The sequence below is a fragment of the Erpetoichthys calabaricus genome, chromosome 2 (assembly GCF_900747795.2).
Source record: "Erpetoichthys calabaricus chromosome 2, fErpCal1.3, whole genome shotgun sequence".
Lineage (NCBI taxonomy): Eukaryota > Metazoa > Chordata > Cladistia > Polypteriformes > Polypteridae > Erpetoichthys > Erpetoichthys calabaricus.
The window spans coordinates 19,799,064-19,822,619 of NC_041395.2; the positions used below are offsets into that span (position 1 = coordinate 19,799,064).

Consider the following 23,556-nt stretch of genomic DNA (forward strand, 5'->3'; position numbering starts at 1 on the left):
CACCCATGGTTTATGGCATATTTTTTTTGTTGTTTCTATTACATTGCAAGTATTAGTTCTAACCTCTGTGGGCTGCTTGAATTCAAACGTGTTCTCTGAATCTCTCCAGGTACATGCTGATGCAGATGGATTGGTTGTTCTTCCCACTGAAACAAAAGATAAATATTCAACCAATTATTTCAAGCTAACACAAATCAAAGCAGAGACATTTCATGTTGTGTTTATTTGGTGTAACTATCCTTCTTTCTTTTTAAAGGTGCTCCTTGTGTACCTTCTGAACAGTCCTTACAATAATAATTCCAGCCCAACCACTTCATAGGCTTCACAAGACTGAGAAGCAGCCAATGAAAGTATAGAAAATGGATATTAATGGAGATGGAAACTAATTTATCTCCGCTAGTTTATATAAAACATGAAAAAGAAGAGGACATCTTCAAAGGCCATTTGTGTATTCTGACATAAGAGTTAACACCTTACTGCATGCTGTAAACAAATGTAATATAAATGAAATGATCATTATATGATTAAACACTGGTATACATTAAACAACATTTTGAAACCTGCTTCAGGGTTGTGGTGGCCACAGCCTAACTGGTACAGAGACCAACCATCAATGGGATGCCAGTCTACTGCAGGGCAACTCATGCAGAGACATCCTTATTCACTAAGGACTAATTTTAAAATAACAATTAACCTAACAAGCACATGTTTGGCAACGTGGGAGATGATGCAAACTCCACACTGATAGTGCCATGAACAGTGAAGGCAGCAGAGCTAACCATTGCAGGGAATGGATCATATAAAAATTACATAATATTAGGAATCAGAACTTGTATCTAAAAGTATGAGTCATTTATTTACAGCGTAAGCTCCAAAAGGTCTAAATAGAGGTAATGAGGGGTGCAACACAAGAAGACTAAAACATCTAAAAATCTTCTACATAAGTGTACACTTTTAGTGATGCCTGTTTAACCCACGTTGGAGACATGGCTTGTGACCTAGGAAAGTCATTTAATTTGCCTTTGTGCTCACTGGAAAAATAAATAAATACACACACAGTGCCCTTCGTAATGTTTGAGACAAAGACCCCTAATTTACTTCTCTGCTGCAGTTTATAATTACAAATCAAACAATTCCGACATGATTAAAGTGCACACTGCAAACTTTCATTCAAGCAGATTTGCATACATTTCGGTCGCACCATGTAGAAATGACAACACTTTTTATACATGGCCCCCCATTTTGGGGCACCTTAATGTTTGGGACAATTGGTGTCCCAGGTGTTTGTTATTAGAAACATTGGTGACACCTTAGGATTACCTAAATCAACTTGTCAGAAATATCATTTAAAAAAAGGACGCACTGGTGAGTAAAGTAATCACAAAGGGACTCCACTGCTGATGATGGAAGATGGGACTATTAACTGCAACCTTGACCCAGATAAGCAGCAGAAAGCGGATGGATGAATGGATAGTTGTCATCTAACAAAAAAAATAAAGCTTAATGAACTGAAAAATCTCCTCTCTTTTGTAAAATACCTTCTCCTCTTTCAAAACCTTTACTACCTGCAATCCAAAATGTTGTGGCTGGCCTTGCTGCTGATTAGGGTCAATTAACAAAATTTGCCAAAGATTTTTTTTTTTTTTTTTGCAGAGAATTTGCTGGGTTCACAGTGACGTTATTCACTGAATTATTTCTTGCAAATCTGCTGTATGGCCGGCTTAAGTAACCATTTTTTAATAGCCTCCCATTATGCTTTGAGAGGACGAAGGTTGCCGGTTCGAATCCCCGTCACTGCCAAGAGAGATCCTACTCTGCTGGGCCCTTGAGCAAGGCCCTTAACCTTCAATTGCTCCAGGGGCACTGTACAATGGCTGACCCTGCGCTCTGACCCCAAGGGGTATGTGAAAACTAACAAATTTCTAATATGAGAAATTGTATAAGGCGAAATAAAGAACAAAAAAAAAATGCCCAGATGCTTCCCTGGGACTTGGAAACCTAAAAAGCCAGGCCACCATTATAATCCACTCAAAACTAGCCCTCCTTCCCAATTGGCTTCAATGAATTTCCATGAGTTTGGCAAAGTTCCCTAACATTCCTGTGCTATTAACAAACTCATATCCACAGGGTTTACTCAAGCCTACTGCTGATGTACTACTATGTTATAAACCTTTCATTCATTTCATTTACTTACTTGGTTGACGCCTTTATCCAAGGCGACTTACAACACTTACGATACAATTGGTTCCAACTGCTCACAGTCACACAATGTTAGTTGTGGGATTCAAACCCAGATCCTCAGTGTTTCAAGTCCAAACCCTTAACCACTACACCATACTGACTGTCTGCCTGACTACTGCAATAATTTTGAGGAACAGCATTCACAAATACCTGCTGGTGTTGTCTGAATGGGCTTCTTGAGTGGGCCAGCCCATGATCCTTGAACTCTGATACGCTGCCTTTTATCTGCCATGAGGCTGCGTCAGGACAGACATAACTGGAAAACAAACAGAATATCATAACTAATGTAAACTTTGCTGAACACCAATAATTTATAGTTAGATATACACTGGTTGGGACCCTAACCCTAATAAAAATGTCCATTTGAATGGAGACTTTCCCCTTTTTTTGGCTTTGGGAAAACGCCAATTTTGAACATTAAGCCTAAAAGTGACCTGTGGCTTAATTTAGAAGGCAAGGCCACATTTGGGCATTTGTAGAGTTTGGAAGGTAGGAAAGTCTGAGGCTCACTTTAAGGGGTTTAGGCCTTATTTCTCATTTTGTATCTTTTAAGACAGAAAATCACATGAATATTAATGTGATTCAAATTAAGATATTTTTATGCACGGTTTCAGGTAATAAAGTTGTCAAATAACATTTTAGAGAGATGCTGTTGGACGATGTGAAACAAGAAGTTCACACTTACAAATAGGGCATCAGCAGCTCTTGTGCCTCCATGCACCCAACCCAAAGAGACAAATTAAATGCAATGTACTACACATCAAAAAGTATAATAAGCCAGTACTAAAGGCAAAGAAACTGCCAAAAGACAGATACCTGCGACCTGTACACATTTTCTTAAATTCCAAAGGATAGTCCACAGAAGTCAGTTTATTAGAATCTGTACAATTGATCACAATTGTTAACAATTTGTGAATCAGTTTTGTTATTTCCAACACACACAAAATTCAGAAAGTATCATTTCAATGTTTGCATTTCCAGTTTCTTTAGGGACGTTTTCTTCGTGCGGCTAAAGAACTGTGCAATTGACATGATTGTGAGCAGTGGTGTTGTTAAGCAGGGGCTTCTGGGGCTTTAGTGCCTTATCTCAGTCTTTGAGGAGGACTTTGTTGAAGGATGCAAACTGAACCACCTGCAGCTCAAGATCAGTAAGACAAAGATGATAATCGTAGACTTCTGGAGGGCCAAGTCCACTCCTGCCCCCGGTGCTCACTGATGGCGAGGACACATAAATACTTTGGGGTACGTCTGAACGACAGGCTTGAGCGGAGTCCCAATACAGAGGCCATTTGAATACAAAAAAGGTTAGAGTTGCCTTGATTTCCTGATGCAGGTCACTCTTGTATGTTTTCTAGCAGTGCATTGGTAACACCTTAGCTTATGTCCTGTAAAAATCCACCTACTACTCATGTACTGTTATGTAACAAGGCATGAAAAAAGGCATTTTTTTGGTGATAATCATACTTACAAAGCATTCATAAAGTGTCTATTCAAGTGTGCAATGTGGCCTGATGGAACAATGTTACTTTGGAATGGTTGCAAGTGGCTTACATGAGACATATTTCCTTCTGATACTGCATACTTCAGTATAAATCCTTTAAATCGTTCATATTTATAGGTCTTAATATGACATGCTGAAAGAGATAAATAACCACTACATTGGTGTTTGATAAGCATAATTAACACCAGAAGAAGCCTTTGTTAATGTATTGTTACATGAGAGTAAAGAAGTACAGTAATAGATGTATTTTTACAGTACCAAAACTAAAATGTTACCAGTGTATTTTTCTGGTGTTCTGGGGAAATGGTGTTAATGCAGGTGATGCCAACAGACTAAATAAACTGAATACATACGCTGGTTCAATATTGGGAGTCAGCCTATACCAGGGGTCTCCAACCTTTTTTTCCCCGAGAACTACTTTTGCAAAATGAAAATGGCCAAGAGCTACTCATGTTTTCTAAAGTTTATTCTCCTAGCTTATTTCAACCCAAACAAACTGAATAAGCTTGTTTTGCCTGAACATTTACAAAATGTTGGAGTCCACAACTCACATTTTGCATTAAAACATCACAAAACAATATTGAGTTCACCTGCAAGTGCATTTTATATGTCTGTATGCATTTTCTGGTGTATCTCACACTATTGAATTAAAACATGAATACTGTTAAAACAAAACAATGCAATTCCAGGTCCATAGATATTCCTTATTCATTTGTCATTTTGTCACATGTCACTGTGTCACTTTATTCACAGGTCCAGTGTGATGTGTGATGTGTTTTTTAGTTAGTCAGATGACTGGAACTGCATGGAGTCAACAAGAGAGGCAGGTGTCTGGTGGAATGGAGCCCCTAAGGTTCACTCTGATGGAGTCCTTTAAATGTCCGTCTCTCAGTCTTGTTCTGAACTTTGATTTCATGACATTCATGTCAGACTCACAGAGGTATGGAGACCCAAACAAAGCAGACATTTTCAGAGCTGCTTGGCGAAGATTCTTATAGTTATCTGGCTCTACTAAGCTCCAGAAATGCTGAGAGTTCTGTTGAGACTTTAACTGCACATTATTTTGAGGGTTTACTAATATAAAATATATAAAATCCAATGTCTCTCTGTCTGTATGTCTGTCTGCTTTTTACAAGAGAATAACTTAACGGATTTAAATCGGGTTTTTTTTGTATAATTTTCTTGAACATTCTGGTTGATTTTGTGACCTCTCTCATTTCGCTATGTATCATAGCACACTTGAAGTACCGATTTATTTGCACGAATCCGAGAAACACGCAGCAGGCCGATGGGAGGGGCCTTCCTCACTCACTCGCCAGCTTCAGGGCGTGGTCCTTAACTCCGCTTAGCTAGCGAACGAGAGAACAATTGAATTCAACTTTGTTTGATATTTAAAATAAAGTGTTACTTAGGACTTAATGAGTTTGAGTCCGGATATTCTCTTAAGTGTATGCCACATTGAAAAGATAAGATTGTAATTCAGATTGTGGATAGTCATAGGATTTATTGGAAAGATCGCCCACCCCTAATTTAACTAATCAAGTTTTCAGATTTATGTAGGTTTCATTAACCCTTTGGTGAGCTACTTGGAAAGGGATGGCAAGCTACTGGTAGCTCGTGAATGACGTGTTGGAGACCCCTGGGCTATAGTCAATGGAGGAAGTGGGAGAACAGACAGTCACTAAAAAAGCTGCTGACTGTCTTGGACAATCACTTTCATCTTCTGTATGAGATTTTGGTTAAAGAGAGGAGCACATTCAGTAACAGACTGAGACAAGTGTGTTGCTTCAAGCAGTGCCATGTGAGGTCATTTCTACCCTCAGGCACTATATTGAGTCATGCCTTGGCCAAGGTGGTCTTGTTCCCATTGTGTTTAATGGTATTGAGAAGATGGTCTACCAGATGTTTTCATGGACAATGATGCAGTGATGTGGGCTCTGCATCGGTCTGTCGTGGTGAAAAAGGAGCTGAGCCGTAAGGCAAAGCTCTCAATTTACCAGTCGATCTATGTTCCTTCCCTCACCTATGGTCATGAGCTATGGGTAGTGACCGAAAGAACGAGATCGCGAATAAATGCAGCTGAAATGAGTTTCCTCCGCAGGGTGTCTGGGCTCTCCCTTAAAGATAGGGTGAGAAGCTCAGTCATCCGGGAGGGGCTCAGAGTAGAGCCGCTGCTCCTCCGCATCGAGAGGAGTCAGATGAGGTGGCTCGGGCATCTGATCAGGATGCCTCCTGGACGCCTCCCTGGTGAGGTGTTCCGGGCATGTCCAACCGGGAGGAGGCCCCGGGGAAGACCCAGGACACGCTGGAGGGACTATGTCTCCCGGCTGGCCTGGGAACACCTCGGGATTCTCCCAGAAGAGCTAGAAGAAGTGGCCGGGGAGAGGGAAGTCTGGGTATCTCTGCTCAAGCTGCTGCCCCCACGACCCGACCTCGGATAAGCGGAAGAGGATGGATCGATGGATAGATGGATGATGCCTTATGCAATATACTGGGCCAGTGACTGACAACTGAAATTGGAAATAAGTACTTGCAATTCTAATCAAATTTAGTAAATACCTACACTTTGTTCATTTACTCATATGCTACATTTGTATTTCGTTAGAATACTTAAGATTATTATAAATCTTGCTATATGTACAGTATATTTGTGCCTTTTTTGTCTGCTGCTGTGACCCTGTAATTTTCTTCAGGATTAATAAAGTTATCATCTATCTGTATATTTTCACAGTGTTGTACAAAACACATCTGAGGAAACCAGCAAAAAGCAACAGGAGTCAGGACGGCAGCTTGCAGAAAGTTGAGTAACAGCAGTGAATACTCATGACGGCGCACGATTTGAAATTATTTGCACCCACAAAGCTTTACATTTCTGATCAATGCAAAGGACCCATGAGGCATTATAAAATATTCTAATAAACTGATCTGATAGACACACAGATTACCGAGAGGAGTGCAAACCTTAACCCACTTCACAGTTTCAAAACTTGTATGCATTATATTTATGAATGAAAGTGAATCTATTCATAAGACTGTGTTCGCTGGCATAATAACCTTAACAGCATGTGACATTTTATCTACTCTTGGGGCTATTCAACAGTTTTATATAGAAAACAAGTTCAATTTAAGCCAGATGGTACTGTTTACCTCAAACGGGCAAACTAAAAGGTGGTAGCTTCTCTTCTGCGGCAGACCATTCAGCATTTATCAGAGCAACATCGTATGGCACATCATGAGGACCTGCGTACAGATGAAGCTTATAAAGACATTCCCCTGATGGATGACATTGAGACTTTGCTAAGGACTATTTACACAATTTTTTGCGGGTCATCTTTTAAGAAGGAAAAACTTGAAAGCCACAGATTATTAGAGGAGTACAAGACTGTGCGTAGAGTGCACCGTTAAACATCAGCAAAACATAAACATGGAGAAATTATCAAATCAAAAGATTTGCACTTGTGTGTCAGTAATATCCCAGAGCCGTTTCGGAGGAACGTTGAAGTGAGGTGGACCGCAGGTTGAGTGCCCCTGCACAAAGCAGACAAGTGTTGACTTCATTTTCTCAATTGGTGTCCCCACCGGCTGTACAGAAAGTGTCCTATTGGTGGTGGCTTGTGCCACCACCATCTACCCAAAGCACCATGATGTTCCAACAATGATGGATGGATTAAAAGCCAGAAGTCTGTATAACCATCAGCATCAAGTGACTCCGTGAGAACCCTAACTACAAAGAGGACTATTTCATTTATGTTAGGTAGAATGCCCAAAGGGGACTGGGCGGTCTCGTGGCCTGGAACCCCTACAGATTTTATTTTTTTCTCCAGCCTTCTGGAGTTTTTTTTTGTTTTTTCTGTGCACCCTGGCCATCGGACCTTACTCCTTTTTATGTTAACTAAGGTTGTCTTATTTTAATTTCTTATTTGTCTTTTATCCTTCTTTTCTTCATTATGTAAAGCACTTTGAGCTACTTTTTGTATGAAAATGTGCTATATAAATAAATGTTGTTGTTGTTGTGCTTAGGATGTCAGCTCTGACATGAACAGTTCAGTTTCATTAAGGACATTAAGTTATTTATTAATTAGCAAGGGCTCTTGTTTATTTTTAATTAAACCAGTAAATGCAGATGTGGCTATAGGGATGCTTATGAGGTTTGAATTTGGTGTTTTTCGTGCTTAGATTTTTTAGTGCCAGTGACCCTGGATTTGTTCCACGTGACTACCCAGATGGGCCGCCTCAAACTGGGGCCCGAGTGCTGCCGTACAGCACCACACCAGTTCTGATCCCCAACAGTTTTGACTCTTCCTGGGATGGTCCTCCCAGGGGCTTTCCCTATCCCCTTCATAATGCCAGCAAAGATCCCCAACAGGCTTGACCCCATTGAGTCTCCAACGGTTTTGACTCTTCCTGGGATGGTCCTCCCGGGAACTTTCCCCATCCCCTTCATAATGCCAGCAACCTTCTATGGGCTGCTGCACATCAGAGCTACTTCCACGGAGAGCAGAAAGGACTCCTGTCTGTTGTGAGTCCTGGTGGCGTGGAGTGCCAATCCTGCCACCAACCCCAATGATTTCCCATAAAGTTGGAGTACCGCTTGCAGAGCCAGATGCAATTTAAAGTCATACCCAGTAATATATTGCTGCGAGAAATGTATGCTATCCAGTGACTTAAGACAAAGACTGGACTCCTTTGGTTTGACTTTGTGTTGCTCATGGAGTCCCAAATGAGGCACATTAACCTGCACTGTGAGCGAGTGTCAGTTACGGCACTATGGTCATGTGGCACGATTCCCTGAGGGTGATCCGGCTTGCAGGATCCTCATTGAGGAGGACCCAAGTGGCTGGACCAGACCTAGGGGACACCCATGTAACACCTGGCCACGGGAGATAGATGGTACATTTCCGGAGGGTGGGACTGGACATCATGTCTGCCCGGGGGGGGTTGTCAACCAGGATCCCGAGCTGTTTCGTCATGTCGTGGGTACAGCAATGCACTGTACTAGTGCATGCTCCCCAACCTGACCTGCCCCGGGATAACCTACCTGGTCACCCACACTGTACATATGGCCCTGCAAACTTAAATGAGTGCAAATTAAACCTGTTTTTCAAAAAACAGTGGGCTAAAATTCCTCAACGTCAATATGACAGACAGATCAGATGATTGGAAATGTTTAGTTGCAATTATTGCTACCATAAGATATTGACATTATGAGAGCAATTACTTTTTCATTTGGGGTGCTGGACAGCTTTGTTAAATGCAAGAGGAAAGTACTGATCTAAAAAAAATGCATTGTGTGTTCACTCAGGTTCCTCAGGTTTTATCTAACGGTCTGAGGCCATTCATTGTGTAACATTTGGAAATAAAAGAGGGAATTAAATAAAAGGCAACTTTTTTTTTCACAACAATCTAACAAAAGTAATAAAAACAATCATATGTGATGGCAAAAATAGTTTAGGGTTAGCTGGCCTCCCAAGGGGGCATGTCTGAAGCACTTCCCATTCTGCCGAGATTTTTTTTTTAACCCAAAACAAGCTGCCTAAATGTTGTAAGGGGACATTGGCTGTGTTGCTTTGTGACATTCTTCTAGTTTCACGAATTGAAAGAGAAGAATACTAATAATAAATTTTATTTATATAGCGCCTTTCTCGTGCTCAAGGAAGGGTAATATTTAAGCAATAAATGCCTACACGTGTTTGTGGTATTAGCATTTTTTGCACATTGTAACTTTTCATTCCACCATTTACAGGAAGCCAAAGTGCTCCCAAACACCACCCCGGTCAGATACTGGGGAATTTTCCATTTCTTGACATTAGCCATTGCTGTCTTCCATGATGTAACTTAACAAAGTATGTTTTTTTGCTGCCTATATACAGTAGGTTCCGAAGATTTAAAAAATAAAGGGTTCAAAATCTTTCAGGCAATGCTGTACAATATGAGGTTCAGCAGGCCGAATTACTCACTTATGGTTAGCAGTCAGGCCTGGGAACTGAACTGGCAGCCTCCACTGTGATCCATTAGCCTCCAAGAATTAAGACAAAGTGGCTTTCTGGCAATAAAATGAACTGCTCATTTTCTTACAGTTCAAAGAGAAGAGAGTAGCTATTTGTCTTTATGGGTCCTTGAAAGTTTACAATGTTTCAGCACATCACCCTGTCAATGGAAAAGGGACAGGACAAATATCATGACTTATACTGTGAAAAAGGGGATTGTTTATACCGGAAACAAAATCTTCCTTTCTAGAATTGGAAGACGGCTGTCTGAGAGTGGAAGCCATCCCATTTTCTTACAACAGCAAAAGGCTGCCATTGCAGACACGGTTAATCACAACAAAGTGATTTAACTGAGTGAAACACAGCATTGTATTTTTGAGAACAACGTAACCTTTGGTGGAACTGACAGTGTCGGCATTTCCACCATTGACCACGCCCTTTAGTGTAGTGTTTCTCAACCTTTATTGCCTCGGGTCACAGTTCTACCTTTTTACGTTCACAGAGGGAACTGAAGAGAGAGAAGTGCGATTAGAAGAACTGGAGGTGCATCCTTGGTGAAACATGCACGATTAGATGAGCGAGGGGAGCGGCAGCCCCATTGCAGAAACAAGCGCAGTTAGAAACATGGAAAAATATCACACAACACTGTTGACCGGTTCACCAGATGGGAGGGAGGGGGTGGGAGATGAGTTGCGCCAGTCACTTGCAAACCATCAACGGCAAACTTGGATTGTAAACCCAATGGTTATGTAACACTGCTTTGGTGCAACAGAATGCACACGAAGCAAGTGTACAGAGTACCCTTTGAGCACAACTCAGAAAAAGTAAAAATCCTACAATTTCAGCATGTCCAACTAAGTGTACATTCAAGCAGAGTTGCCTTCAATGTCTGTACAGTACTGCACAATGTACTTGCATGATACATAATCGCAGAGGTAAGCAGTTAGTAGGAATGGCAAAGCAGCATACTCCACTGCTGAATACGAATCTGCAAATGCTAAATTTGTATATTTGGCTTTTGAAATCGTAACTAATATTCATTAGCAGAACCTTTAAAATGAGATGAAAGTTGTGAAAGCACATACTGTATGTCATACACTTGAGAGGTATGTTGGTGAGTGTACAGCAGTTTACCAGTTACAAATTGATTGACTACAGGCAATGTCAGTTTAGTTAGTGTTCTAATTTTGGATATGTACACAGGCTAAGAAATAACAAAAATCTGAATACTCATGTAAGATATTTTGAAAATAGGACAAACAAACCCTGTGTAGAAGGAGTTCTAAAATATTGGAGAAATGTATAACGGACAAGTTTGATTTTAAAGAGGAAGAATCAAAGTTAGAATGAATGTAAACAAAGGAGGGAAAGATTTGGAAAATTAAAGCACCAGGGGCCTCATGTATAAACAGTGCGTACGCACAGAAATGTTGCATAAGAACGTTTCCACGTTCAAATCGCGATGTATAAAACCTACACTTGGCGTAAAGCGACGCACTTTTCCACGGTACCTCATACCCTGTCGTACGCAAGTTCTCCGCTCGTTTTTGCAGACTGGCGGCACCCAGCGTCAAAGTAGTGCTACTGTTCCTATGTGGTTACCCTTTCTTAGATCCACATCCACAACGGCGGCTTTATCAAATACACTGAAATTAACCACATATCGTTCATAAATTTAATGCATCTGATTGCAATTACTGTGGTGGGTTGGCACTCTGCCCAGGATTGGTTCCTGCCTTGTGCCCTGTGTTGGCTGGGATTGGCTCCAGCAGACCCCCATGACCCTGTGTTCGGATTCAGCGGGTTGGAAAATGGATGGATGGATGACTGTAATTAACCTGTAACAATATAATGGTCCACAGAATGGTCAAACTATTCTAAATATCATAACTGCTTTAGCATTGTTACTCTCACTGCACCTTCTTCTTCTTCTGTCAGCTGCTCCCGTTAGGGGTTGCCACAGCGAATCATCTTTTTCCATATTACTTTCACTGCCCCACTTGGAATATTTATATCACTGTGTCTGAGTGTGAATCACAGATCTACAGCGATTGGAAAGATAATTATCGGTATACAGCATCAAGCACTCTCTGCCTCAGCCATTCGCTATTTGAACTGCTCTCATCCGACCAACACTTCACAGCCTTTCCTGTTCGGACCTCGCGGTTCACAAACAGTTTCATCCCAAGAACTACACACGCACTCAATCAGTCCATCAAGTGCTCCGTGTAGAACTGTTTGTACTTGCAAGTTACCGTGAGGTAATTGTACTTATGATACAGATATAATATTGCATAACCTGAGCCACTTTATAAAGCACGTACAGTGGAACCTTGGTTTGCGAGTAACTTGGTTTACGAGTGTTTTGCAAGGCGAGCAAAAATTTTTAATAAATTTTGACTTGATAAACGAGCGAGGTCTTGCAGTACGAGTAGTATGTATACGCTTTGTCTGCTCAGTGTCATGTGATCACAACTGAGCTGATGGTTCTTCTCTCTCTCTCGCTGCGGGATTGTGGGTAATCGTCTCCTATTCTCCGTCTGAGTCGGCGTGCCTCACTCATATAGTCAACATCCGTACGAGCGCATACTGTTTACTGTAGCATTAGCATTGTGACTATGTGTGCGCGCGCGTGTGTGTGTGTGTGTGTCTGTGTGTGTGTGTTCGCTCGCTCGCTCGCGTGTGTGTGTGCATGCGCGTGCTTGTGTGTGCTGTGATGTGCAAGTCCCCATCTTGCACCCTAAAACACGAAACTGAGTCTCAGTACTTTAGCAACACCAGCTTTATTCAGCTTGAAACAGCGCAGTTATTTATTGTAGCGGGATCCTATACACAGACACAGCAGTCAGGCAGGGCCTTGCGCATTTATAATGTTCCTTGTATCGACGGCAGGCGCTTATAGCATGTCCGCGATCTTTTCGGATTCGCTTTTACGGTGAACTGCTACAGCGCTGGGAGACTGCGATTGCTTTTCTGATTCTAATGTTGAGGCTTCAGCACAAAGATGATGATGGTAATCCTCTAATAAAATCCCTGTGTGCATCCAGGTGTCCGTGTGTGTGTGTCTTCTGGTGAAGTGCGCATGCGCAGGGCACATGCGTGATATTACTGTCAGAGAAAGTTAGTCATTTTACAGAAATACAAACCAGTATTACTGCGAGAGGAAATTAAAAGTACACAATACAGTGACGCATATTACAGCCACATACAAGCCAGTATTACTGTCAGAGAAAATTAAAGGCATATGACAGACGCGCACGCCTGTATTACCGCCAGAGAAAATTAAAGGTATATTACGGACGTACAAGCCAGCAGACATACAAGCCAGTATTACTGTCACAGAAAATTAAAGGCATATTACCTTCGTGCATGCCTGTATTACCGCCAGAGAAAATTAAAGGTATATTACGGACGTACAAGCCAGCAGACGTACAAGACAGTTTTACTGTCACAGAAAATTTAAACACACACAATACACGGCGGCAGCCCACGAAGAATGGTCAGCTCAGCAAGTAAACATCAACAAAAGAAAGGCTGAAAGAAAGAAAAATACGACCAACAAAAAGAATGAGGTGAAGGTCCCTTGCCATTTAATATAGACTGTTCCTACTAATGTTTATGCACTACTGTTCTAGTACCCGTTATTGTAATGGGCTTAATGACTAGTAATAAATAAAAAAATATTCAAAGAAGAAGAAGAAAAAGAAGGAAAACATAATAAGGTAAGATACTGCACTACGCTGCATGTAACTGTTGCCACTTTGCAACAATATTTGAATTGTTGTTAGTGCTGCTCATTTTAAACAGCCTTTTTTGGTTGCTGGAGAGAAATTTGTCAGAGAATAAATTCAGAATTTGCACATAGTAAGAGGTAGTCTATCATATCATTCTTTGTACGTCATATGCTGACGCTATACAGAGTAGTCAACGGGTCAGCACCTGAGTATATGGAGATAGTGATGAGGTGCTATGCTCCTTCATACCCACTCTGACCTGGTTATGTCTGCTGATGCCACCTCTACATGGTATCAAGTCTCAATCCAGACTCTTTGCCTGTGTAGTTCCTAGTTGGTGGAACGGGTTGCACACCTCCTCAATGTATTTAAGAAGAGATCGAAGACCCATCTGTTCTGCGGATATCTGTCTAATTAATGAAGAAAAAAAATGTGATACTTTATATTCCTGATTAATTTCTTTACGTTTAATTGCTTTATTGATTGTAATCTGCGATTGTAAATGTATGAGTTATTACATTTTTCATTTGTTGCAATCAACTTTTGTTACCCGTTCTATTACACTTGCTGAACAAACAGCCCTAGCCTAATGTTACTCAATTATGCTGACATCTTTTGTAAGTTACTTTGAATAAAAGCGTCTTCTAAGCAAATAAATGTAAATATAAATTCCCCCCAAGATTATAACCCCGCGTGTGTTGTTATACAGGAGGAAATGCTCTGCCTAAGTAAACTAGTGCTAATATTAGTTTACTTAAATGATAGTTGAGTGAAGGATACACCACTGTTTTAAAGATGCTCATACTATTAGTATTTACATATTTTACCAGCAAGAGTGAAAGGGAAAGTCTACAGGACGGTAGTGAGACCAGCTATGTTATATGGGTTGGAGATGGTGGCACTGACCAGGAAGCAGGAGACAGAGCTGGAGGTGGCAGAGTTAAAAATGCTAAAAGATTTGCATTGGGTGTGACAAGGATGGACAGGATTAGAAATGAGGACATTAGAGGGTCAGCTCAGGTTGGACGGTTGGGAGACAAAGTCAGACAGGAGAGATTATGTTGGTCTGGACATGTGTAGAGGAGAGATGCTAGGTATATTGGGAAAAGGATGCTAAGGATAGAGCTGCCAGGTTAAGAGGAAAGGAAGAGGTTTATGGATGTGGTAAGAGAGGACATGCACGTGGGTGGGTGTGACAGAGCAAGATGTAGAGGACAGGAAGATATGGAAAAAGATGATCCGCTGTGGCGACCCCTAATGGGAGAGCCAGAAAAAGAAGATATCCTATTAGATAAAAAGGTCCAATATTGGTCACTTGAATAATGGAGTGATTTTTTTTTTTGGATTTCTTGGTATGGAATAGATTTGTAGTATCATAACATTTCACTGGTGACATCCCTACCACATTGTGCAAACAAGTAAATAGAGAAGGGGGCCTTTAATACAGTCCAGGTGTAATTTTCATTTCCTTCTATGAATAAAATACATATCAACTGAACGGACATTTTTCTTGTTGTCTAACTTTGGACATCCTATTAAAATATTCTCATGATCTAAAGTTGGTACGTATTTTTGAAGGTTTTGTACATGATACACCGCATCTAAAAATCAACTGTACCAATAATATTAATAAACCAGTAGCGGCGCACTGCACGATAACGTGCAGTGAATCCACTTGACTTGAGCATTCCTAGTTTTCATCCTCTTTCTCTGTACGTTTACCATTCGTTTGCTCAGAGGTTGATGCGCTTCCTGAGCAGCTCTTCTTTTTTCCACCTTAGAGGCCCGCTTCTTCTCTTCTTTTCGCGTTAAAATTGATTAAGTCAGTGTTTGTGTTGCAAATACTTGGTACGTTTTCCTTAATTTTTCACTTAAGCTGGCACTTAAGTGTTCAATCTGCCTCAAGAATGATTTAAGATATGAAGAGGTAGGGGAAGTGACGGCGAGGGTGGGAGGGAATGAGAATGACACCCGCACGCATGCACCACATGGCCGCCCTGCTGCGCGCTGCCGAGAGTTGATTCTACAATAAAATAAAAATAAAAAGAGGAATAAAAATCACCCCTCTGAAAGCGGATAGTAGACGCCACATAGTATATGTGTACCAAATTTCAGGTCAATCGTTCAAACGGTTTGCGAGCTACAGGTGATTTAAAATCCTGGACAGACAAACGAACGGCCACGGTAGAGTATTATATAAGAAGAAGATATCAGCCATCTGGAGTTGTGAGGTTCCGGTTCCTCTGCCCAAACAAATCTTAATATGCCACGTTGTACATCGACAGTGCGATCCCACAGCAGAGCGCCCATGTTTAGTAACCTTGGCTTCAAATAGACTAATGGTGGAGCGCTGTGCTGTGCGCGTCTGAACTGCCTATAGCCATCACAAACGTGTTGTAGTTCATCAGCTTCCACCCGTTGAATTTACCGCCTACCCTCGTGTATTTTGACATACAACACACCCCTCTCAAATACACACACTTGAATTTAGTAAAAAGAAAACTTTAAACAGAAAACAGCACCATATGTAGCAGACCACTTCATTTTTGGGATCATGTGACACATGTTTTTTTTTGTTGCTCAGGTATGTCCTATTAGAGTGACTGTATAAACAATAAATAGCACTGAACGAGAACTCTTGGTTTCAGCCTTGGGTCTCACTTGTGAAGACTGCATTTGTTGTTGAAAAAGGATAAACCAACATGAAGACCTGAAAGCATTTTTGTTAGAGGAAACTAAGCCATTTTTAGGCCAAGAAAAGAGAGAAAATCAATCGGAGGCACTGCACTAACAGTGGGCACAGCTAACAATCTGGAATGTTCTGAAAAAGAAAGATGGCACTAGCATACTGACCAAAAGACATCAAACAGTTTGGTCATGGAAAACTACAACAGTTAATGGTGGAAACACTGTGGGAGCTTTGAAGAAAAAAAAGAACAAACCCAAAACAATAATCATTGACATCACCAACAACCTCTAAGGAGCAAGGATGAAGGTAGCACTTCCAGTGTTTGAAGACCACATCGAGAGCAGAAATAGAGAGGCCATATCACAAGATGCAAACCACTCATCAGTAGTTAGAATCGGAAAGCCACATTGTAATTTGCAAAAAAAAGTACAGAGATGAGACACAAAAGTTCTGGATCAAAGTTTCATAAACAGATGTGGCCAAGATCAACCTCTACCAAAGTGATGGAAAGGCCACACTGTGGGAGGATCTGCTCATGATCCAAAACACACACGCTCATCTGTCAAGCACGATGGAGGGTTGGTGTCACGGCTTGGGATTGCATGGCTGCTTCTGGGACAGGTTTACTAATTTTTATTGATGGCAGAACTCAAGATGGTAACGGCAAAACAAATTCAGAGGTCTACATAAACATTCTGTCTGCCAATTTACAGAGAAATGCATCCAAAATAATTGGGAAGAACTTCATCATTCAGGAAGATAATGATCCCAAACACACTGCCAACTCAACAAAGGATTTCATTAGGGGGGACAAGAGGAAGGTTTTTAGACCAGACCTTAAACCAACTGTACACGAGGAGGAGACTGAAGGGATGAAACCCCATGAAACCAAAAATTGGGAGTGGGCTCTCCTAGACTTTCTCATATATTCAGACATGGGGATGGATATTTAAGGAGTAAACTGCAAGACAATGATTATATTTTTACATTATGTGCATTAAAGAACCATCGACAACAAAAAAAAAAAAATCAAATTAATAATATATTGAACAATTATTATTATAAAAGTAAAGTTGAATAACTCGGACTCTGCAGCTGCATGAATAAAAAATTTGCCATGATAATTTTATTATGGCGAACAATTCAGATAAATGACCACTTTCAGTAAGCAGAAGTGGGTCAAAAGTTGCAAGAGACTTTAGTAATGTGGGTAATGTAATACTTGTACAGAAAATTTCATTTACCTAAAGCAAAAACCTTCTCAAATATGTACATATTACCATTTGAACGTCAAACGGAAAATTGCGATTATCTCAAAAACCGGTTGTTTTTCAAAAAAAATGCAAAGCGACAAAAAATGCTTAGAATGTGGTGCTTTACCATAATATGATGTGAAATGATCACATTTTTAATTATTATTGTGGAAACGTTTCAGGTAAAGTACTACTTCCGGTTAGCGGAAATAGCCCAAAAGTGGATAGAAATCTACGTTTTGTACCTAATACAGTGATCCCTCCTCTATCGCGGGGGTTGCGTTCCAGAACCCCCCGCGAAATTTGAAAATCCGCGAAGTAAAAACCATATGTTTATATGGTTATTTTTATATTGTCACACTTGGGTCACAGATTTGCACAGGAGGTTGTAGAGAGACAGGAACGTTATTCAAACACTGCAAACAAACATTTGTCTCTTTTTCAAAAGTTTAAACTGTGCTCCATGACAAGACAGAGATGACAATTCCGTCTCACAATTAAAAGAATGCAAACATATTTTCCTCTTCAAAGGAGTGCATGTCAGGAGCACAGGCTGTCAGAGAGAGAGAGAGAGAGAGAAAAGCAAACAAATCAAAAATCAAAAGGGCTGTTTGGCTTTTAAGTATGCGAAGCACTGCTGGACAAAGCAGCTGTAAGGAAGGCAGCAATGTGAAGGTAGTCTTTCAGCATTTTTTAGAGGAGCGTCCGTATCCTCTAGGCCAGTGTGCGAACAGCCCCTCTGCTCACACCCCCTCCGTCAGGAGCAGAGAATGTCAGAGAGAGTGAGAGAGACAGAGAAAAACAAACAATCAAAAATCAATATGTGCCCTTCGAGCTTATAAGTATGCGAAGCACCGTGCGGGAAGCATGTCGCTTGACAAAGCAGCTGCACTGAAGGGAGCAATGTGAAGATAATCTTTCAGCATTTTTTGACGAGCATCCGTATCCTCTAGGGGTGTGAACAGCCCCCCTGCTCACACCCCCTCCGTCAGGAGCAGAGAATGTCAGAGCAAGAGAGAGAGAGCAAACGTGCTGTTTGATCTTTTTAAGTATGCGAAGCACCGTGTGGGAAGCATATCGCTTGACAAAGCAGCCATATGTAAGCCCAGCAAGGAAGAGAGCAATGTGAAGGTAATCTTTCAGTGTTTTTTGAGGAGCGTCCGTATCCTCTAGGGGTGCGAAGAGCCCCCGTGCTCACAATATATTTGAGGAGTTTTATTTAATATGTAATACGTGCTCTGGTTGGGTAGCTTCTCAGCCATCTGCAAATAGCGTCCCTTGTATGAAATCAACTGGGCAAACCAACTGAGGAAGCATATACCAGAAATTAAAAGACCCTTTGTCCGCAGAAATACGCGAACCAGCAAAAAATCCGCGATATATATTTAATAATAATAATTATAATAATAATAATAATTCATTACATTTATATAGCGCTTTTCTCAGTACTCAAAGCGCTGTCAACACAGAGAGGAACTGGGAAGCGATCCCACAATCTTCCACAGTCTCCTTACTGCAAAGCAGCAGCACTACCACTTAAATATGCTTACATATAAAATCCGCGATAGAGTGAAGCCGCGAAAGTCGAAGCGCGATATAGCGAGGGATTACTGTACTTGTATGCAAAATTTGGTTAACCTAAGTAAAAGTGTACTCAAGTTATCGTGTTTACACACAGACAGACACACAGTATATATAATTCCAAAAATGGTATTTTCAGACACAGGGAGGTTTAAAAGGTCGAGATTCATCAAAATCTCGAAATCAAATTTCTGGACGATTCCCAATACTTTCCCTACGAGAAAGTAAAAACAACTGGAAGAGGCAGCAGCAACAACCTGGAAAAGCAGAACAAAAGAAGAAACCAGCCAGTTGGTGATATCAAAATGCAAAATGCTTTTTGCAAGCAAGCAAGGGATATAACAACAACATTTATTTCTATAGCACGTTTTCATACAAATGATGTAGCTCAAAGTGCTTTACATGCATCCATCCATCCATCCATTATCCAACCTACTATATCCTAACTACAGGGTCACGGGGTCTGCTGGAGCCAATCCCAGCCAACACAGGGCACAAGGCAGGAAACAAACCCCAGGCAGGGGGCGCACACATACATACACATGCACACCAAGCACACACATTAGGATCGCCAATGCACTTAACCTGCATGTCTTTGGACTGTGGGAGGAAACCCATGCAGACATGGGGAGAACATGCAAACTCCACGCAGGAAGGACCCGGGAAACGAACCCAGGTCTCCTAACTGCGAGGCAGCAGTGCTACCACTGCGCCACCGTGCCGCCCAAAGTGCTTTACATAATGAAGAAAAAAAGAAAAAATATATATAAATAAAATTAAGCAATACTAATTACCATTTTTACTCGTGTACCACGCACCCTAATTTTTACAAAGAAAATCGCAAAAAATATTTGCCCCATGTACGATGCACGTTGTGATTGTATAGGAAGCGTTTAGGGCACGTTTTCCGCGAAATGCCCTTCTGTTTTTGTTGCATGACGAAAGAGCGAGTGAGCGAGAGAGAGCCCAAGCAGAAGAAGTAAACATTACAGGAAAATATATCCTCGTGTATGACGCACACCTGATTTTCTAATGCTAATTTTCGGGAAAAAATGTGCGCGTGGTACACGCGTAAATACGGTAACAAAGAATAAAGTAAGGAGGACATAAAAAAACAAACAAAAAAAAACACAGAGGGCTGGAGAAAAAAAAAAAATCTGCAGGGGCTCCAAGGCCACAAGACCACCCAGACAGCCCCCATTGGGTGTTCTACCTAACAGAAATGATCTAAATCAAACAAATATTAAACATTACTTACTTTAACACTAGATAGATAGATAGATAGATAGATAGATAGATAGATAGATAGATAGATAGATAGATAGATAGATAGATAGATAGATAGATAGATAGATAGATAGATAGACAGGAAGTCACTATATAATAGATAGATAGATAGATAGATAGATAGATAGATAGATAGATAGATAGATAGATAGATAGATAGATAGATAGATAGATAGATAGATAGATAGATAGATAGATACTTTATTAATCCCAATGGGAAATTCACATTCTCCAGCAGCACCTTACTGATACAATAAACAATATTAAATTAAAGATTGATAATAATGCAGGTAAAAAACAGACAATAACTTTGTATAATGTTAAATGTTAACGTTTACCACCCCGGGTGGAATTGAAGAGTCGCATAGTGTGAGGGAGGAACGATCTCCTCAATCTGTCAGTGGAGCAGGACACTGACAGCAGTCTGTCGCTGAAGCTGCTCTTCTCTCTGGAGATGATACTATTTAGTGGATGCAGTGAATTCTCCATAATTGATAGGAGCCTGCTATCTGTTCCTATACTTGTCTTCACTTGAAATATTGAGTCGTCTGCGGGTGAAAGTTGCTATTGTCTGCATTATTTAACACATCCTGATGTCAATACCAGGAATAAAAGCTGAAATTCTGAATTCATGTTTTGATCTCAAACCCAAATGTCTTCAGTGTAAAGCGAAAGAGAATGAATTGGCCTTTCGGTTTGGTGGTGAGCAGTCTATTTAGTTTAAAGCAATACTGATGTTCTACCGTGGGTGGTGTGGTGTCACAACATGGGCTCTTGTCACACAGTGCCAGGAGCTCAGGTTTGATTCCTAAGCTGGCCAGTCTCTGTGTGGAGTTTGCATGTTCTCCCCATGTGTATGCTGACAGAGTGTAACTGCAGATATTGTTTTATTGCTGGATATTCCAAGTGTGTCATTAAGGTCTCTCAGGTTCCAAATTCTGTTCAGTATTTCTGATTAAATTAAAAGAAATATATCTTACCCACACTGGCACTTTACAATGGCATAATAAGGCATGAATCACTACCCAAGAATAAAAGCCTAAAGCTTACTGAATACGTCTCCACGTCCTCTTTGAGTTTCAATATAAGAAAACAAGCCTTCTGTGGTTTCAGATGCAAGCTTGTCACAACAACAGGGATCTGGAAATAATCATTGCATATTCCTGGTACTGTTTTTCTCATGGTAAGGACATGTTTTCTATTTGCTCATCTGAATTTTCTCACATAAATATGGAAGTACTGTAAATGAAAATACAACCAACCACAAGGCACAAAACATTTAATGTGATTTTATATTTCGAGAGGAAACCACGTCCTGGGAGTAAAGGGTAGCGCACAGCTGGTTTTTGTTTTAAAACAGCTGAATCTCGTAATATTGTTTTTTGTTTGTTCAGAAATTACATTTATAAGCTATTTTTTAATATGTGTGTGACTGAATATTCAATGCTCGACAACTATCTTGGCTTGAAAAAAAAGCTGTAAGTTTTAAGGCTTCTGTTTTCCAGCTATACCTGTGCCCTATTAACTCCAATGTGAAACATCAGTGTGGGCAAGAACTTTCTTAAAATATATAGAAATCGCTGGATTTCAAAAACAGAATTTTGCGTGGCAAATGCATATATAACATCAATGGAAAAAAATAACTTCCATTTGAAAAAAATGGACATCCTCCCAATATAGACTCACAGGGGCTCCCCAGGTTTCACATGGTCCGTATTAAGTAAATGATTCACTATACAGCCCGGTACTGTTGATTTAGAGTAGATGTAGTACTAGTAGATCTGTTTTAATTTGCACAAGAGGATTGTATTTCATAATTATAATGTGTGGCCATTACTTTATGCAAAAAAAGGAGTGTTTTTTAATTGTTTACTTTAATTAAATAATAAGTTCTGTATGTCATCTATGTATGAGTCAATCAAATCTCGATTGCATGCAAAGTTGTGTTTATGTGAATATTTCTGGGGAAGGGGGTCCATAGCTTTTATCAGATTCTTAAAGGGGTCTGTGACTCAAAAAAAGGTTAAGAATCACTGATCTAAGATGTCACTATAATGGACGTTCACTATTTGATGGTAACAAAATGCACTACAAACATAGAAAAAACAGTCATCTCTGCTACGACTGTCATTAACTCAGTTCAAGCAGTGACTTCAACTGCAGTTCAAAAAATAATCCAACTAAGAAAACCCTCAAAAAAAATGGATAGACGAGATCTAGTCAACATCAGGAAATATAAAATTAAAATATTATATACAGTAAAAAGTATCTGCCTGCCTTTCTCTTATCTTCATCATGTAAAGCACTTTGAGCTACACTGTTTGTATGTAAATGTGCTATAGAAATAAATGTTATCAGATATTTGAAACGGGCAGTTCAAGATTAAACTGAGCCCGGCGAGGCCTGCGTTTTTAACAAGACATCGCCCTCTAGTGACACGACTAAAATACAACGCTTAAAGGGACATAAAAAGACCAAATGTACATTAGACTAGTATACAATACAGACCTCAGATTTGAACTGCATAATCATAATCTCACACACACACACACACACATTATAAATATATATATAAAGTGTGTGTGTGTGTGTGTGTGTGGAGAAAGAGAGACGCGTGCATATCTGATTATGGAATTATTCGCTTGACAATTAAAGGTAAAGGGCAAACAATATGAGCATTGTTTTTATCTACTACAGAAAACGCTAATACTGCAGTTACAGGATTAAATTTTTAATTTTAAAAAAATCAATAAAACACACTGCCTACACTCTTCTCTTTGACCACTTCGTATTATTACAAGACGCATGCTTCACGCCACCTTCAACGTGAAAACTGCGTTAAACATTTACAATAATATAATTGGTTATTAGTAGTATTATCCCCGGTTGTATTAAGAAGTGTTCCAGTGCGCACATAGCGTAAAATGAACGTTTAACCAAAAATAAATACGAACAAAACGACATTCGCCGACAGAACTTACCGAGTGCAACAAACAGCCAGTCCGACGAGGAACAAGAACGACACTAAAGTTCCGGGATCATAGCTTTGTTGGCAATAGAGAAGCAGCAAATAATTGAGATCTATCTATCTATCTATCTATCTATCTATCTATCTATCTATCTATCTATCTATCATATAGTGCCTTTCATATCTATCTATCTATTATATAGTGCCTTTCATATCTATCTATTATATGGTGCCTTTTGTATCTATTGATCTATCTATCTGTGAATTTTCCCTTGGGATTAATAATGTATTTATCTATCTATTATATAGTGCCTT

The 23,556-nt window shown here is 40.2% G+C and overlaps 1 protein-coding gene across 1 annotated transcript in view; it reads right to left on the minus strand.

Moving 5' to 3' along the window:
• alkbh3 (alkB homolog 3, alpha-ketoglutarate dependent dioxygenase) overlaps nucleotides 1-23,292 on the minus strand; it is a 99,328-nt gene extending 76,036 nt beyond the window's left edge. Inside the window, exons 1-3 of the mRNA XM_028793496.2 lie at nucleotides 23,255-23,292; nucleotides 2,392-2,497; nucleotides 64-146 (exon numbers count right to left, since the gene is read on the minus strand). Of these exons, the coding sequence (XP_028649329.1) occupies nucleotides 64-146; nucleotides 2,392-2,473 (165 nt within the window). The 5' untranslated portion in view covers nucleotides 2,474-2,497; nucleotides 23,255-23,292. The remainder of the gene's footprint in view (nucleotides 1-63; nucleotides 147-2,391; nucleotides 2,498-23,254) is intronic.
• Nucleotides 23,293-23,556: the final 264 nt, after the last annotated feature.